This window comes from Zychaea mexicana (assembly GCF_025766255.1).
Source record: "Zychaea mexicana strain RSA 1403 chromosome Unknown BDB00scaffold_18, whole genome shotgun sequence".
Lineage (NCBI taxonomy): Eukaryota > Fungi > Mucoromycota > Mucoromycetes > Mucorales > Lichtheimiaceae > Zychaea > Zychaea mexicana.
Window position 1 is genome coordinate 179,493 of NW_026516681.1, and position 18,167 is coordinate 197,659.

General features: G+C 40.2%; 3 protein-coding genes across 3 annotated transcripts; 2 read left to right on the top strand and 1 right to left on the bottom strand.

Annotated features, from left to right (window-relative positions):
• Window positions 1-8,377: 8,377 nt before the first annotated feature.
• Window positions 8,378-8,782, bottom strand: BDB00DRAFT_896511 (uncharacterized protein). The gene has a single exon (XM_053128516.1). The coding sequence runs from the start codon at window positions 8,759-8,761 to the stop codon at window positions 8,540-8,542; it is 222 nt and encodes a 73-aa protein (XP_052982068.1). The 5' UTR covers window positions 8,762-8,782; the 3' UTR covers window positions 8,378-8,539.
• Window positions 8,783-11,602: 2,820 nt separating this feature from the next.
• On the top strand, window positions 11,603-12,354 carry BDB00DRAFT_193642 (uncharacterized protein). Its single transcript, XM_053116426.1, has 2 exons — window positions 11,603-11,656; window positions 11,769-12,354. The coding sequence occupies exon 2, from the start codon at window positions 11,870-11,872 to the stop codon at window positions 12,230-12,232; it is 363 nt and encodes a 120-aa protein (XP_052982069.1). The 5' UTR covers window positions 11,603-11,656; window positions 11,769-11,869; the 3' UTR covers window positions 12,233-12,354.
• Window positions 12,355-16,811: 4,457 nt separating this feature from the next.
• Window positions 16,812-17,701, top strand: BDB00DRAFT_811898 (uncharacterized protein). The gene is made up of 2 exons (XM_053122660.1): window positions 16,812-17,332; window positions 17,423-17,701. The coding sequence occupies exons 1-2, from the start codon at window positions 16,924-16,926 to the stop codon at window positions 17,428-17,430; spliced, it is 417 nt and encodes a 138-aa protein (XP_052982070.1). The 5' UTR covers window positions 16,812-16,923; the 3' UTR covers window positions 17,431-17,701.
• Window positions 17,702-18,167: the final 466 nt, after the last annotated feature.

Consider the following 18,167-nt stretch of genomic DNA (forward strand, 5'->3'; position numbering starts at 1 on the left):
TTGAATTTTTTTTAATTAAAAAAATAAAAATATCCAAGTTCTCTTACCATTTCAATAAATTTTTAAAATGGTAATTTTAAGCACAGAAATTCTTGTATCTACAAAATCCTTAACTAAAAGTATAAGAAATCTTATGGAAGAGGTTATGAAGGAATATTTTGATGATGAAGTGTTGGTAGAAAAAAAAGAAAGTAAGATGAAGATTATGGAAAATAAAATAAATGAAAAAATGAATAAAGTTAAAGATAAACAATTTTGGTACTTAAATAGTAGTGAAAATGTTTGCACTTTCATACATACAAGAGGTAAGAAAGAAGGTCACATGTGCCACAGGAAGATTAGAACTAATATTGGAGATAACAAGCTTGATTATCTATGTTCTAGTCATAGTAAAATTCATGTACCTAAGAAAAAAAATAAAAAAATTGTTTTACCACCTTACATATCTATTGATAATGGTAATCCTAAAAAAGATTTAAAAAAAGTAAAAAAAAGAAAATCAAAAACAATATATGTATGTAATAGCGGCAACCTTAACCTGGAATATTATAAAAAGCTTATTACATTAACTACGGACGTCATACATACAACAATATATCCTATATAGATATTCATTTATATATAGGAGGGGGAGATTATCAAATTATTTATAATGCACTAAGATTATTATTTTTAATATATTCATTTAACATTTCCTTTACATTAAATTTTTCTATTGTTAGCCAACTATTATCACTATCGGAATAATCTTTCCATTTAACTAAAAATGTATATAAACCATCTTTAAGTTTATGGTCAACAACAGCTTCAATTTGATAGGATTTATAAATTTTCTCCTTTTGTTATCCTTTTAATTTTCTTTTTTTAGACCTTTCATTGAATTTAGGGACATCTTCACCTTCACTTGAAATATCTTTATGATTATTAGAATCTTCATCTGAAAACTCATCAATAACCATATTATTTTCTGATACATTCATATTTAAGAAATTCATTTGTAATTCAAGCATTTTATCTAATTTATCTTTATTTTGCTTATCATTACTTACTACAATATCTAATAATTTTTTTTTTCAACAGGAAATTCAAATCCATTTGATTCCTATAGTTTATGATGGGGTAAAATTGGTACATTAAATTTATCTACAAAAATACTGGTACTTTTTAATAAACAGGCAACCTTAAATTGTAAATTGTAAAACTTTATATTATCCATTCTAACAACTGATTTATTGTTATTAAATCTATAAAATTTATTACCTAACTCTGAAAACTGATTTTCTATTTTTGAACGAAAACTTCCAAAGGTCTTATTAAAATGGTCTTCAGTTATAGATAAACTTTCATTAACATTTTTTCTAATAGGATAAACAAAATTAGAATCACTATATGTATAACCTTTTTCAACAGCTAAATCTACAAATTGGTTTACAAACAAAGTATATCCGCCGTTGATAGCAATAGTATCTTTATCATCCATTTTGTGATATAATTTCATATTAAGAAACATTGAACCATCTGAACTATCTAAACAAAAATTACTTTTGGATATAAAAAGTATCATATCATTAATATCACTAACGATTTGTGTTCTTAATCCATTTTTTTTAAATTTGTAAGAATATAATCTACTATGCTTAATTTCTGTATCCACATAATTGATTCTTGAGTCGTGACCGTCAAGAATTAAAGTAATATGTTTAAACAAATCAGGATTGTATTTATGTGCTGATAATATTCTTAATCTTATATTAGAAAACATAGTATCTAATGACTCATTAACAATTTTGTTTAACCTTTTATAATTATCTTCATCCATCCAAAATTTTTTATAAAAGCGATGAAATATACTTTGCGGAAGATATTTATCTATTTCTTCTTTCCCAGCAATACCCGAAACTAAATGGTATAATAAGAATAAACCTTTTTCAATTTCATAGTAAGGTCCAGGGTACTCCTTATTGCTATATAATACTATCAAAAAGAAAAATACAGCAATATATCCTAATTTTTCTACTAATTTTTTTATAATAATGTCTATATAATTTATATGTTTTAATTCAGTTCTATGTTTATATTTATGATTAATAACAGGCCAATTAATATTCAAAAAAATCCAATGATTTATAAGAATTGAATGAATCTCATTTGTTATCAAGCTATTAACATCCATCATTATTACTTTTTTAATAAATAGAAATTCAATTTTTTTTTAGAAATACAATAGTAATTATAAATTTATAAATAATCTCCTTATTTATAAAATTATTCTTACTTATGGCTACGAATATATCCGCATTAAAAGTATTTTTTGATGAAGGATTTGTATTAGATGAATTAGGGGCAGAAATTATATAAATTAATAAACCTAGTAATACTAAGCCTAAAGAGCCTATAAAAATGTTAGAAAGATTATTATTTAAGAAGTGAATAAATTCTATAAAATAAAGATGAATAGAATCAACTAGATTATTAGGAATTAAAAATACAGATGCAAATCTAAAATTATTTTTATCTGTAGAATAGTAATACTTATGTTTAATAAACTTAATAATAGATAGAATATTATTCTGTAATAAAGAATAATAAGTTTGTAATAATCTATTACATCCATAAATAAGTATTTTAAACCAATAACTAGAAATAACCCAAATTAAGTTTAAAGTTAATCATAGGATACAAAGGGGAATAGGGCGATCGCTAAGATTTTAAAAGACATTTTTGTAAACATCTTCTTTTAATAAATTAATAAAATTAGATAGCATCAATTAAATAACACTATTTTTTTAAAAAAATAAAGACATTTAGTTTCTCATTGAATAATGATACTTATAGAATCCACCTCAAAAAGGTATGTCTGAATAAGATCCTATCTAGAAGGAAAGAAGTATGTTTATTTTCTTTCCTTCTAAAGGAGGATATGTAAATAACTGTTTCATGTTAAACCTATTACCCCTCCTCAAAATGGTGTACTTTTCAGTAGGCCAAAAGGGCAGGCATGTTTTTCTATGTAATGAAACGCTTTAGCTCTTACTGTCCCTTTTACACAAGCACACAAATGGGGTTTAGCACGATCGTTTTACCTTTCTAGCATATGACATTAAGTATTGCTCCAAGACAGGCAGCAATGGTGGTAGTTTCGAGGCTTTGTAGTTGGGGAAGTTGATCCGGAGAGAAATAAGAAAGCTAAGCGGCCTCTTTGGGATCGATTGAGTGAGTGGACGGAGCTAAAACAGTATGAGAATGTTAGTAAAGTATGTTGGTTACTGACCTGCACCCTTATTTCTATTTGTCAACTAATATGGACGTACTGATGATGTATATATTTAAGGGCCAATTGCTGCATTTGGTCTTCGACCGCCACTCTTTCTTCACCTTCTGCTCTAGCGAGCAGCCACCACTTTTGACTTGCTGCTAGCCGTTCATATATCATTTTTACCCATAGGCGGTTGCTGGGGGTTAGAGTTGATATAGAAGCAGTGCTAGAGCGTCCCGAAACTGTGTGGCTTGATTTACTCGAAAAAGCGTTTGTTGCGACCTTGGCTCCAGTGTTGATCGTCGCCTGTTCCATAAGACACACACAAAGCTCTGACCAATTTGGTTTACTGCGTTTCTAAGATAAAAACAAGGTGAGAATTTGCTGCTATCATTGGCATCAATAGATATGTAGAACCACGTGAAAACGTACCACCGGTTTTCCAAGTTGTCAAGCAACTTTGCTAAAACGAGAGAGCCAATTGTTCTTAAAATCTTCACCAATTTTTGTTTGCTTTAAAATAAATTCTGTTTTGTCTTTGACGAAATTTGCAAACGTTAAACTATTGCCAGCATCTTTAATAACTACATGAGTACATGTTTTAGTATCTGTGTAATCGCGATGTCGCTGTTACTTTTTAATTATTACCATCTTCCCAGTTTTGAGCTTCTGATTGCTCACCCCGCTCTGATTCTCGAGGTGGTAATGTACTTTGAGATGAACCTTTTGCTGCAATGATCTTAAACGAAGTCAAGTGACCTCTGCCAGCCACAGCATTTCGAGTTCCTCTATTCATCAAGAAAAATTACGTCAGAGGAGTTTTGTAGTCAGTCACAAGCATAGAGAAATTCCAAGTCCCAATTTACAAGTCCAACAACTGTATCGAAAACTTAGAGTATTCGAGAACAAAACATATGTGATAAGTATCTCTGCTAAATATATATTATAATCTTTATTGTTGACAAGAGGGACGTGCGTTTGGATTGATGATTTTCTCTATGTTCGTGTACAGCCTTTTTTGTAGAATAATCATATTTTCTAGTTGTGTTGTAGTTATTTTTGGTTTGCTTTTTGCAAATATATTATCAAGTTGATTTTTCGAGCGTTCATATTCAGCGAGCAGATCGTTTCTATGCTGCTGCTGCTGTAAGGATGGTGGTGGTAGTTGCACATATGCTGTTAATGTTGTTGACGACGTAGATGATATTAATGATGCTGGTAATGACGATGCTGGTATTGATGATGATGATACTGTTGTTGTTGAATGGCGAGGAAAGCTTTGGTTTATGATTACTGGAATGGTGGTGTGATATGCGATATGATATATATGCTTGCATGGCTGGTTACGCTTTTTAAAGTCTTCACAACTACAAGAACCAATAACGCCATTGCTATTGGTTTTTTCAAACTTTAGAGTATACAATGCAGAACTAGTAAAAGATTGACAGGTGACTTAATGTCACGGTACGATCAGCAATTGTAAAAGTAAACGCACATATACAGAAATGATACATACATGGTCATCATAAAAAGTTATCATCCAGTCAGCTTCATCTGGTGCTTTTCTGCAAGCTTCTTTTTTCCTTTGTTGAGCTTCTCTAGTTGCTGTTGTTTCTTCAACACCAGCCAAAACACGCAGGACTTGAGCACGGTAAACATTTTCGACCAACTGTGTCAGCACATAGATCACACGATCAGCACGATGATTGCGACTGTATGGAAGATATTTGCGTTTAAGTTTGAAATGGCAGCTTTCGATCAGATTACTTGTATGGAAGGACGCATTCAATAGAATATACAACCGTAAATAATATTGAAGCGCAAAATAAAGCTAAAACGAGCCTAAAACGTACCTCTCTCCAAGCTTTGCACCAAAGATGATGCTTAGGATATCAATAGTCCAACACATAGCCATAAAATTCAAAATGCTCATATGTATCACACCATTTTTTACCAAATTCATCCCAAGCATGCACAAATTCAACGACGGTTTTGCAATTCATCAAAGCACTAAGGGCAGAACGAGCTTCATCTCTTTTTTTCTTCGTATCGTCTGTTGACAGAGTAGTTTTAATCTATAACCCAACATTTTAAAAAAGGAATTTTAAATATAAATACGAAATGTGGCTAATTAAAAGGTACCTTGGACATAATGTTCTTTTCCCATGCTCTTTTGATGTGCCAATGACACAGAGGAACTTGAACTTGATGACCATAAACTTCTTGGATGCTGTTAATTTCAACTGGACTGCAATCGATCATGATCCTTGTTGGTGTGTATTCCATTCTGTCCTGGAGCCATCGAAACCATACTTGCAGACTTTCACTATCTTCTTATCTGTGATCATAAAAGCAAGAGGGTAACCTTGTCCAGTAACTGTATGCTTAGCAACGATAGAGAACAGATACACATCAGCCCGTCCATTGATATTAGATTTGCAAGTCTTGTGTGTGGCATCAATACAGATCTCATTTGATTTCTTGAGCAGCTATAGAGCACATACGTATCGTAATATACGAACAGTGCCTTATATTTAAGTATATGTCTTTTCTTACCAAAGCTTGTCGTGGTGATATCAATGCAACAGCAAAAGTATAATTCTTGGTATAATCCAACGTCTGATAACCTTGACCTTTTAGATAGAGAAGCCATTTGACTACACTTTCTCTATCGATTGGATCTTTTCTTGCTAATCTTGACTGTTAGTTGGCGATGATATTCATGACATGATGCTGCTTCACACGTAAGGCTTCCGGGAATGGTCCTTCGCCTTCCTCGAGCTGATACCACCGGTTAGCATCTCTACAAGTTGATATCAAAGTTTTGCTTTACATATATACATGATACTTACATCTTGAAGTTGTTTACTAGTCAAACGCAGATGTTCCTGAATTTGATCCCACTCCAACTTGTTATTGACAAGTTTTTCAATCCATTTACGTGTTTCAGGGGGGGGACTTGTGAGCGAGTAGCATTGGTTATCCGTAGGGTCATAGTGCTGATGTTGCCAGTGATATACAACTTTAATTTTGCCTGAGACCAAGTATTGGATACAATATCGAGCACGACAGTTTACTTTAATGGAAGGTTTTGCAAGTTGACGTTCTTTTATGGGAGCAGGCTCAGTTGAGTCTACAGGCAGAGCAGGGACAGCTGGAACCGATGTTTTTCTTAAGTGATCACAGAAAAAAGTAATACTACGTTCAACTGTCCGAGGACGGCCGGCATTGTTTTGGCGTGCATCTGAAGCCTTGGGTACGGAGATGTACTTGTTGTTGGTGTTGAAGTTGGCATGCTGCTTGAGGTTTTCAGTAGTTCACTCGTCAAGTTGTTGCTGGTTGTCAAAAGTCTCTGTAACTACTTCGGTTGAATAGGTGGGAAAGACACGGACAAGGTACCCAAGGCTATCAGATGCAGAGGTCATTGTTGTAGGTAAGCAACTGTCAAATACAAAGGTACAGTGTAGTTGCGACGCGTCGCTGTGGGAACCATCTCTATGCTTGTGACTGACTTAAAAATTCCTTTGACCAAATAAAATCGGGTCTATGGTCCTTTATAAAAAAAATAAAAAGAGAAAATTCCTCTGACGTAAATTTTTCTTGATGAATAACGAAACCGCAGCATTTCCAGTTTCTGTCTACTGTTTTTTCCAAGTTACACAAACTGGCATAGGTGTCAGAGTGGAAACCTCAGAAGTGAAGGGGTCATTGGCTCTCTATGCCGTGCTTTATTCTCAACAAAATCTTCCTATCCATGGGTTATAACCTCAAGTTCCTTCTAAGCTAAGATGAAGTTGACAATCTCATTTCATCGTCAATCGGAGGGCCATATTATCCAAAGTCGATACCAGGGTAGACGTCTACCACTTGAACTACTTTGCTTCAGCATCAGAAGTGGTGGTTATAGTTTCAGTTGATGGAAAAAATTGTTAGCGGCCTCGTTTGTGTTAGACCTGGGGTCGATGGTAATATTTCTCAAGAGTTTTGCTATGCATGCTCCAGTTCCGTACTCTTTCAACATATCCACGATGCCTTGTTCAATAGCCTTGGTACTCGCCGCTGCTCGGGTCGAGTATGCCTTGACAATGGTAGTATGAGCACCAACTTGCTGTAGTTTCTGTAGCACTTCCTTGACCCAGCTTGCGATTGTGGCAGGCCTGTATGAACGTGTTTGCCCTTCCAGATAACCAAAATAAATGTGTTCCGATAGGAGACGTCTGCGTAATTGTATAGTCTTTGCCACCCGCATTGTTAGGTACGAACCGGGCAGACAATTTCTTCTTAGATGACGCCTAGTTTGACACCTCTACTGGGGTTTCTATGACTTCTCTTGCTACGATAGCTACGGCTACCAGTGCTTGCTCGTGATCATATATAAAATGAATGACCTCGTATCATAAGCGACCAATATCGGATCTTGGACGCCACATACAATGGCTAAGCACAGAAAGATAATGGTTGTCCTTCGAGAAGTATACAGGTCCAAACGTGTCGATACAAAGTCATGCCTGACGAGCGAACAAAAAACTCAAAGAAACGGCTGGGAACTCCCCTCACAAACGTGACATGCTGGTCGTCATAAACGAATACTGCAAAAGCAAGACAGCCCGAAAACAATTACAGAAATATCGAGCTGGCGACAACGTGGTTGCTGCTATTGGCGCTCTCAAATGCACGAATCCTCGTTGTCCACGCTTCGCAGCAAACACCTTCAACCGCGACGAGGTGGTAGGTGCAATATAGCAATCACTGGAGTATTTTAGGCCCTCTCAAGCAACAAGCCTGGACCTGCGTTCTCACTTGTCCTCCTCGAAGGATGTTGCACATCCTGGCGTCTCTATTTCGTTATACTTAAACGCCTGAAGGTAAATATTTCGTTTTGTCTTTTATCCCCGAGAAGTAGAGAGGTGTGGGTGGCCTCAATTTTATTGATTATCGAGGGGGGGGGAAATCAGTCACGCGCACCGAGGCATTGAGAGACTGCTAGCGTACAAATTAAGAGATAAAGGAACAAAGAAAGATTACCAGCTGTGGTTGCTTGATCTGTTACAGAAGATGTAATAGCACTATGCGTTGGCTAGATGGAAACGAGTGAAACCTTTGGTGATATTGCGTTTGACGCTTGCCATAGTGTATGGGATATCATCAAAGATGAGTTGCCAGTACGCCGCCCAAATACCTCCCATAGTGCAGGCGATGAGAGTGGGAGCATAGCGCGAATGGTGTGTTGGTGGAGAATGGTAGTCAGGCCACGAGAGCGTCCGAAGAAAATGTATAAGGCGATCAGTATGCAGCTCGGTAGTAGTGTTGTCCCCAGATAAGGTTCCATACGGAATGGCGGTGGCGACAAAGCACTAGCAAGTGTGCAGGAGTATCAATATCGTCATTGCATAAGCGGCATGTAGCACTGGTAAGATCCTGCAGACCCAGACGGAACAGACGCTCGGCAGTTGGTAACGAGTTGTATATGGTACGATACCATAGGTTGCGGGATCCATGTTCCATTGGCCAACGCCAAAATTGCTTTCACTGTTTGGCGACGATCTGGGGTACGCTGTGTTGTGGTGGCGTGCAAAGTTGTTTGTATGCTCGTGTTTGCCATCGTGGCAGTTGCTGTTGCACATATTGGTGCAAAGGTTGAGCGTCACTGAGACCCAAAATGCCTCCCCCTGGTGCTGTAGTTTGTATCGCAACTTTCGCAAATCCGGCAAGAAAGTAGATCCTCCCTTCCCATAAGTCGGTAAAAAATCTTGTTGTTAAGATGCGGTGGTAGATCCCGTCTACTGGGGTGCGGCGACGGATATACCCGAGTTGATGGTCGAATACAAATAAATGCGGAACTTGTAGTTTGGAAAAGCCCGGACGACGTATTTTGTCGTGCCCAGGAAGCGGGGCCTAAATGCAGTTGACTGGTAAGTGCAGAAAAGAGGCTGTGGAAAGATGAGCAGAAGAAGGTAAATATTTCGTTTCCGTAAGTTTCGTTGCTTGTGGCTTACTTGCAGTTGCACAACACAATAGAATACGTAACCAAGCTTGTCTCCACGGAGTTACCTTGATGAAGAGATGCTTCTACCATTTTCTAAGCTTTTTTTTGCACGTCATCACTAATGCTATCTTCTGATTTTTCTCGCTTTTCTTTAGTAGACCGATATCGATATCCTAGATGACATTTCCATATACTAGCTTTTCCGTTGTGTCATAATTGATTGTAAGTCGTGAACGCAAATCTCATTGAAGCACTCTGGGGCTTTTCCATTGTTGCACCTGTAATTTCAATTATTTGCAAGCAGGTCGTGGATGCAAGCCTGGCCGAGCGTCACACCTTTGCCTTGTCCCTCTCCATGCCTGCGAGTAAGTTGTGGATGCAAACCTGGCCGAGCGTCACACCTTTGCCTTGTCCCTCTCTATGGTTGCCAATATTTCCTTTATTTTCTTTTTAAGCAGGTCGTGGATGCTAACTTCTCATCTAACTTGGCCTCTTTTCTCTAGGCTCGCGAGTCACATCGTGATCATTTTTGGCGGCTGGAATTATATTAACTAGATTGCTAATATGCACATTATCGACTGCTATCATCATTATGCGATCGAAAATGTAGGTTGTAATGCTAACGTCCTTTTATATGCAAAGTGAATATCAAGTACAGCTGTTCGCAATTATAACATATGCATGTACCCTGATCAGATAACTTTAACTGTTATATTATTTGTAGTTGCAAGGCTGCTTCCAGCCAGTTACACTGATAGAAACAGCATGGAGCAGTATCACGTCTTTGAGCGAAGCGGTCTTCAGCACAGGCATCGCCGGTAGTTGATGACTATTTTTTAATGCTGACGAACGCAACGCACCGTAGGAATATCTATCTACTATGTTGATCTTGACGCCAAGCCAGTGGTTTTTCTCAATAGTCCATCAAGTTATATCTGGTAGTTGTCTTGCTAGCACGGCCCTCTCTTATACCACGTCCACGAGAATTCAAGTTATTTTTGCTATCTTGGCCATATGCAATTTATGTGTTATTGACCAGATTGAATGGGAGCATTACCTAGACAACATGAGAAACATAATCATCCCAAGTCTGGCAGACCTATCGGATCGAGCGCAGTGCACCAGGAACCTAGATAGAGAGGGATTCACCCAAGACCACTGAGATGCTTACATAATAATTAAGGGCAGGAGAGACGGTAAAAAAGAGTAAGTTGGGATGTGTGATGAGATTACACATATTTTAATACATGATGTGTGCCTAAATGATATATTTGTATCATTATAACAGCATAGCCCTGCGATATACGTAGTATATGTACATTGTGTCAGTCTCGCTTTTGCTATGCAACTAACGGTTGTGATGTGTATAGCTCTCGTTAGATAGTAGTATCTGTATCAGAAAATGTAACTTATATGTATGCCGTAGCTTCTCCTGATAGCTTGTACTGTATGCGACTAGGCTGCTAAGCAGTGTATGCATTGTTTATGAGATGAGTAATAAATGGCCCTTGTATGTTACATAGCCCATGTTCCATAATTGCAATTCTCCAGAATCAAAGTTGCCTGCTTATCATATGTATGCAATAAAATCTATTATGAGGTTCACCCTCTCTTTCTTTCTACATGGCACCCTTCCAAAGATATAAGATTCATGTATTTCCAATGATTCAAGCTCAGGAAAGTTTTTATGTACATCTATACCTGCTTCTTGTTTATCTTCAAGCCACTAGCCCAAAGTCTATTCCATGGACACGTCGCCTTGGAGATTGACATGCTTGTTCTTATCCTGACCATGTTTTTTGCTTGGATAACACTATTGAAATGGGCAAAGGCAAAACTACTTATTATAATCAGAGAGTCGGACGGTTCATTGGAATGACGTCTGACAACCATTACTAATATCTTTTAATAATTTCCACGGGCGTAGGAAAAAGCGGGATAACTCTCACCCCGCTACAATGGATTCGATCAAACCAGTGCCGAGCACAATGGCGTCGAAATCAGTTTCGTCGAGTAGTTGAGGGTTTTCTTTTGACATTGACAAGGAAAAGTACACGTCCCAGGTTAGGTTTAGGCGGAAACAAAAGAGGATTATCAAAAGGGGAAACGTGGACTTTGGAATATATAGTTCGTTTCCTTGACAACAACGAAAGCTCACCATATCGAACCTCTCCCGTTGTTGCCTCTCGAGACTCATTACTTTAACATTTGAATAACATTGGCCGGTGCTTGCCAGTTTGAATCAGTTGGCAAAAATTCTGGATGACTCTGCCGCCAACAAATAAGCAGAATATCGCCCCTAACTTTCATCCGTACAAATCATTCACTATGAGACGATGCCGTGAAAAAGTGGATTAAAAACATGTTTTCAAGGTTATCCATATCGACAAGATTACTCATCAGCAGTTCAGAAGGCAAAAAGACACAATAGTTTATTCGTACATCGACATACACTGTTTTTTTTTTCAATCATAGCTGTTTCTCATAATGATAATGCAATTTAAATATTTTTGCCAAACTATCAAGTGTTTCCGCCTATTCTTGACTTACCATGATGCCTCTTATCGTTGGTCAAGATAAATTGTCACCCGACATGCTGTCGCCACAAACTTTTGTATTTCCTTTCTATGGCAACGCGTAACACAGCCAAGGATCATCTGTCAACACTCCCTAGCGATATACAACACATAGTTTTCAGTCATTTGACTTTTAAGGAACGATGGCATTATGCCTCTGTATGCAACGATTGGCGCTCTGCGATTTTGGAATGGCAGGGCATGTGGGAAAGTTTGTCAATGGACGATGGGCACAACATCGTACCTGACCTCCTCCCGTATCGATCGTGCATCCGTGGATCTGTTGTAAAACAAATACGCGTGCAAGCCAGCTATGACAGAGATCATTCGACAGCTGTAATTAATTTCTTAACCGATCTGAAATGCGACGCGATTGAAGAAGGTACGTATAACAACATAACGGTTGCTACATAATAACACTAAAAACTATTGACAAAGTTGAAATATGCTCCAGCCTTGTAAAACAGTCAGATTTCCTAAAGTTAATTGGTATATGTGGCAGCACACTTGCCCGCGTTTCTATCGCACACGACGAAGAGGACCAGACCAATACCACCCCTGACATGATACTGTGTCATTGCCCGAACCTTCGCCATCTGTCCTACTATGGTTTCGTATATGGCGGTGAACAAAATAAACCACAGTTGGCGCCATCGTTCAAACACCAGCATCTCGTGGGCTTGAGTTTAGAGTTTTGTAACATTGATAAGGAAGGCAGCTTCGATCCGTTACCGTTCCTGAGAACAGCAACAAATCTCCAGCGACTCTCCTTGTGCCTGTGTAATATCGTAGCAACTGGCCATTCGCTTCCGTCGCTTTTACGTGAGCATTGTCCAAAACTTGTATCTTTTTTCCTCGCCGGTTATGAGGATGGTGGAACACTCGACCAGGCAGCATACGACCAGTGCGAATAAAAGTCGAAAACAGTGAACAACCTCTCAACTACCAAGCCTATATCTTCTTCTTTGGAGCGACTTGCTTTGCACGATTCGCAAGATTTCTATAATGGATCGCAAGACCTTCTTTGTGCGATTGCAAGAGATTACCGAGAAAGCTTAAAGTTTTTAGATCTTAAAGGAGCCACACTCACATCTGAAAGTGTTTTCGGACGATTATCAGTACTCGTTTTCCCTTCCCTTGAACGCCTCGATCTCAGCCATATCGACAACGAACCAAACCTTACGCATCTTTGTCTTCATGATAAACACGATTGCATTGACGATACAGTATTGGAAGCCATTGGTATTGGCGCCAAATCTTTGGAAACACTAGAGCTCAACTCCTGTGTAAGCATCACTGCTGATGCGCTAGCAAAGCTCTTGACGGTGTTATTAGCGACAACAAATCAGCAGACGGCACCACTACTACGTTCAATAAAGTTCAACCAGGTCCCAGCAGCTGTGACACCTCAAGTCTTGGACGTGATCGCTGAAAAGTCGATGAACTCGAATTCGACACATGCATCGATGCCGGTCGTCTTAAAAGGAAACGGCGGTATAATGGATCCGTTTCAGATTTGCAGCTGAAATAGATCATTCAGACAAAAGCGATACTGCTCTGGAACAGATTTTGGAAAAACTTGACCAAAAAGCCAAACCATGGTCTGTATTTTTGCTCTCACACCCTTTTAAATTCATCACACATACCATTATCAGAAAACTTTAAAGCAAATGATATATGTATAGTAGCGGTAGCGTCAACAATATCTCCCTCTTTCTCTCCTTGTATCCCTTTCGCTCCTTTTGGATCTTCGCTTGAATTCTCGTTAGGACAGTTTCCTTTAAATACATAAGGTGCATAAGATTTCTGTTTTTAAGAGACTAATGTGATCATGAAGGCGTCGCATATACCAAACAGTTGTAATTTTAGGGTATTGGTTACTATACACCCCTTAGAGTATACGTAGCCTGTAATGAATCTTGGAGACTGACGTGTGGAAACCATTAAAGTTTTAATATATGCTGAACACGCGTGTGTAATAAATGTAAGTCTTCTATCATCTTTAAATAACGCGGTAGCACGAACGAACATACTAGCCGCATGATATAAGATCAATGGTATTAACCACGAACTTGAGCTGTGCCTCCGTCGTCACCCCCCACAAGATAGAATGCGCCCGGTGTCTCATATTATCAGTATCGTCAACGGTGACCAATTTGTTGCCGTCCACACGCACAAAAATGCACAGAATATAGTGTGGTCGTCAGTCGATGAAATACACTCAGTGAATCCGATTTTTTGGGCTATGTCTTTTGCGGATCCTCACTTTTTTTTTCTTAGAAAAAAAGAGCCATTTTACATTTCAAAATAGCAACATTTTGTACCTGATAACTGAATACGTATCCGATGTGTGGGCTGGCTACCTAGAGTACTATGATATTAGATAGATCCTGGTGTGGTGAACCACACTAATACACTGCTTAAGATATCAACAATAAGATATTCGGTTAAACATTATAGCACACACGTATGAACACTACGGCATTTCGGCTAAACACTATTGAATAAAATCTCTCACTCAGATGATCCACCTTACGTGAACAGGACAATGAACCTATCAACAGGTACCTCGGCCATTACATCAGCTAACGCGGTTTCAAAGATGTGCCGATTAACATAGCGACTTCAATAGAAGTTCTGATACGTCCTTGATCCATCTATATCACATAGTTTATCCATTAGTCGATGAATTGATATCGCGTCTTAATAGCTAGAATATAAAGAGCTTTATCTTTGTTGAATAAAACATCATCTCAAAGATACTTAATCTTGTCCTTATTATCTTTATTAAAGCTTATCATCACACCTGGACGAGAGAGCTAAACAACCAAACAAGACGCGAACAGCATCTTGCGTGTCATATTTATTCTCTTTCTTCCTCTATTATCATATACAACTATTCACTTTTTGCAGTAAAGCATTGGAAAAACCGGATCTGGCTCTATAAAGATAGTTGTGTGGTTTGGGTATACCCACACGGTATCTGTGAATCGGATTGAAGGCATCTGTCCATCTCGGAAAAAAAGATAAACCTTGTTATAAAATTACCATTAGCGTCACTAAAGTTTATTTGATACATAACATATCATTGCAACCTACCACTTATTGATGCTCATGGAAACAATCTTGAGTTTCTTTTTGACCAAATTATGTGTAGTGCCAAATTTATTCATAGACTATAGATAGGGACATGTTGTTTTTGACAAAAATAAAAACATATGCCTACATGGTCGTATTGAATACAATCTACTTTTTCCGCAAAAGATAGACCTCGACTTTTTGCGTATGCAATTACAACTTGCTTTCTTTTAATGCTGAGATAAAGACGAATCTTAGCAGCGTCACGATGTGTCCATTAATTATAAGATATCATAGAGAATTGCTGCTGCCACGGTATATACTTTTGTTACGTATTAATAAAAGTTTGGGAAATTGAACTATGTCCAACCGTTACTCAAATCAGCTTACTTGCAGCCACTTTTTTTACTTTCAAACAGCTTATTTTTTGAATAAAGGAACCGCCATGGTAATAAACGATGGATACTGTTCCCATAGCAAACTTTCTGACAGGAAGGGGCAGATTACGAAAAAAAGTTATAGAGCGAGCGGGCTCCCAATTTCTGGGCTTAAAGGCCAGCTGGGCTACGCGACTTCGCCTCTTTTCTTCTTTACCAAAGCCTTATCGTTTCTTCTGACATCTCAAAGTCATGTTCTTGCTTGAAATTGTCTCCGTCTTCCTCTGCGTACTCATGATCCCCATCATGCTGTTACTGCTCTTGGCTAAGTATATTGCCATACTGGCTATACTCATGCTTTTTGCTGTCTTTGCAAAAGCGTTTTATGATTCGTTGCCATCACCACCGTCGTGGTTGACCAAGTCGTTGTTGTTTGTTTTGCGGCCATTGGTGCATTTATTGACCAAGTTGCTGTCGTTCGTCCTGCGGTCATTGGTGCATTCGTTGACCAATGCTTTGTCCAGTTTCCTGCCGACTAGTCCCTTTACGGACCTTGAAGAAGTAGTTGCTCAAGAGCCTGCTGTGCTCCAAAGCTCTGTTCGTGGAATGGAGAGACCAGTGCCTGCAGTTGCGCATTCGTTTGGAATGTCTTCTGTGGACACCGTGACTCCCCGCATTGCGACTGTGCATGGCGGTAGCTCGTCGTGCACGACTGCAAGTGACCCGAACGATCCTTTCTCTCCGCGCAACCTGCAACTCTATCAGCAGCAATGGCTGGAGCGCCTTCGCGAGGAGCGTGCTTACCGGCAAAAGCGTGCAGAAGAGTACAATTTGCTTGTTGCGGTTGAGGTTGCCCAGGGTGAAGAAACGGGTGATGCCTGCCCTGAGCTGGACACAGCAACTCCAGCAGATAGTGGAAGTCCTGCAGTGCAAGTTGTGCAGCTTGACGCGTTGTGTGCTTCGCGGCCCTCGAGCCCAGTAGCCGACCGTCATGTCTTGCCTTCTTCGCCAAAAGCGGTTGATATGTCCTTGTCTGCTGTGTCGGCGGAAGCGAGCTCCTCCTTTCCTGACTTTGACGATTCGCTCTCTTCAGCAGTTGTTGACGAGGCTCCCTTTATTGACGAGGATGTGGAGATGTTGCCTCCCGAGGCTTCATTCGAACCCTCCGAGCCTCAGGTATTTGAGTATCTGTCGACTCTGCCAGCAGTGGGTGATTCCGCAGCTGTGGTTCCTTCGGAGGTTGATCATGTCGAAGAGCCAGCGTGCTACCAAGATGCCGCTGTGCTGGCCTTTGTGCCTTTCGTTCCCGTTGCGCGCTCTGTTTGCGGCAACCCTCGTCACCGCCATCACCACCTTCGCCAACCTCCTATTCCGCCGTCGTTCCTTGCTCCTCGGCGCCACCCTCGCCATCGCACCCGTCACCGCAGCTTGTCCGTCGATGTGGAAATGCTGTCGCCTGTCTCCTCTCCCGCTTTGTCTGCTGTCGTCGTCGTCTCTTCTGCTCCGTCCCCTGACGTGGAAATGCTGTCGCCTGTCTTCTCTCCCGCTTTGTCTCCTGTCGCCGTCGTCTCTTCTGCTCCGTCCGCTGCCAGCAACAACAACAACAACAACAACAACATCACCACCGCCACCGCTACTGTCCCGGCTACAATGCCATTCACCTTTTCTTTCGCACCACCAACTCCGTTCGTTTTCTTGCTTCCGCCTCCTGTCACCACCACCACCGCCACAGTTTCATCCGCGTCCTTCGACTTCACTTTTGCTCCGCCTGCTCCTCCACCTCTAATGCCGCCAATTTCGTCTTCCGCTGCGCCTGTTGCTCGCGACAACATTGCTTCGTCTTCTTTCTCGCCTCCTGCCGCCACTACCACTTCCGCACCACCACCACCACAGACCGACGCAGAGGAACTCATAGAGTTGTTGGTGGTTGACATCGCAAACACCTCCAAGTACGACGCGCAGTTGCTGGAGATCCTTGCGCTGGAGGATTCTCAAGAGGTGTTAAGCCAGCTGTTCGCGCTTGTCCATCAGGACAGCGATCTTCGCGGCTTGTACGAGGGTAAGTAACAGCAAAAATGTCAATTTTTTCCTGTCTGAAATGGGTTACGTGCTATAAGTTAGATACTAATAGAAATGCTTCTTTAAACAGGCGTTTAAGCCCATTCCGTTCCTTGTTGTCCTCTCCCCTGGTGTTGTCGTCTTCTTTTTTTCCGCGTCTGTGCCGTCATTTTCCTGTCATCCCGCCATTTATGCCCGTCTATGCCTCCTATGCCCGTCTATGCCGTCTATGCCATCTATGCCTTCTGTTCTACCATGTCGTCGTTTGCTGTTCTGTTTCGTGCTGCGTAGTGACCTTGTTCGGTCATCGTTTCTTTTTCTGCCTGGTGGGTTTGGCTCACGGTTGTCGGGCGATCGTTTCTTTGTGTGTGCCTGTCGTTTTGGGCGCGTCCTAGGGCTCTTGGTGAAGGTAACGTATCATGTATTTGTGGAAGCTTCCTAGTTTGGATGAAATGCTCATGATTAAATTTCATATCCAGTAGAGCGTATGTCTGGTTCTCGGCTTTGGTGGTCGTCTCGGCCACGGTGCTTTGGTGTGTCTGGCGGTCGCCGCCTTCGTCAGGCGATGGGGTGCGGCCCGGACATCTCAGTGGATGGTTTCTTGAGGTAAAGGCGGTTGGGGTTGGCATTGGCGCCGACACTGGCTGCAGCCACCGGGGGTGAAGGGGTTGGAGGGGGCACATGGGGACAACTCCGGTTGAGCCGGTGGTGGGGAGGTGAGCAACGCTTGGTTGTGTAGGCAGCAGGAATCCACCATCGAGACACATGTACAGCGGCGGTTCTTGACAGCAAATGACAACCCAAGGTGTCATGCTTGTATGATTACGGTACGTACT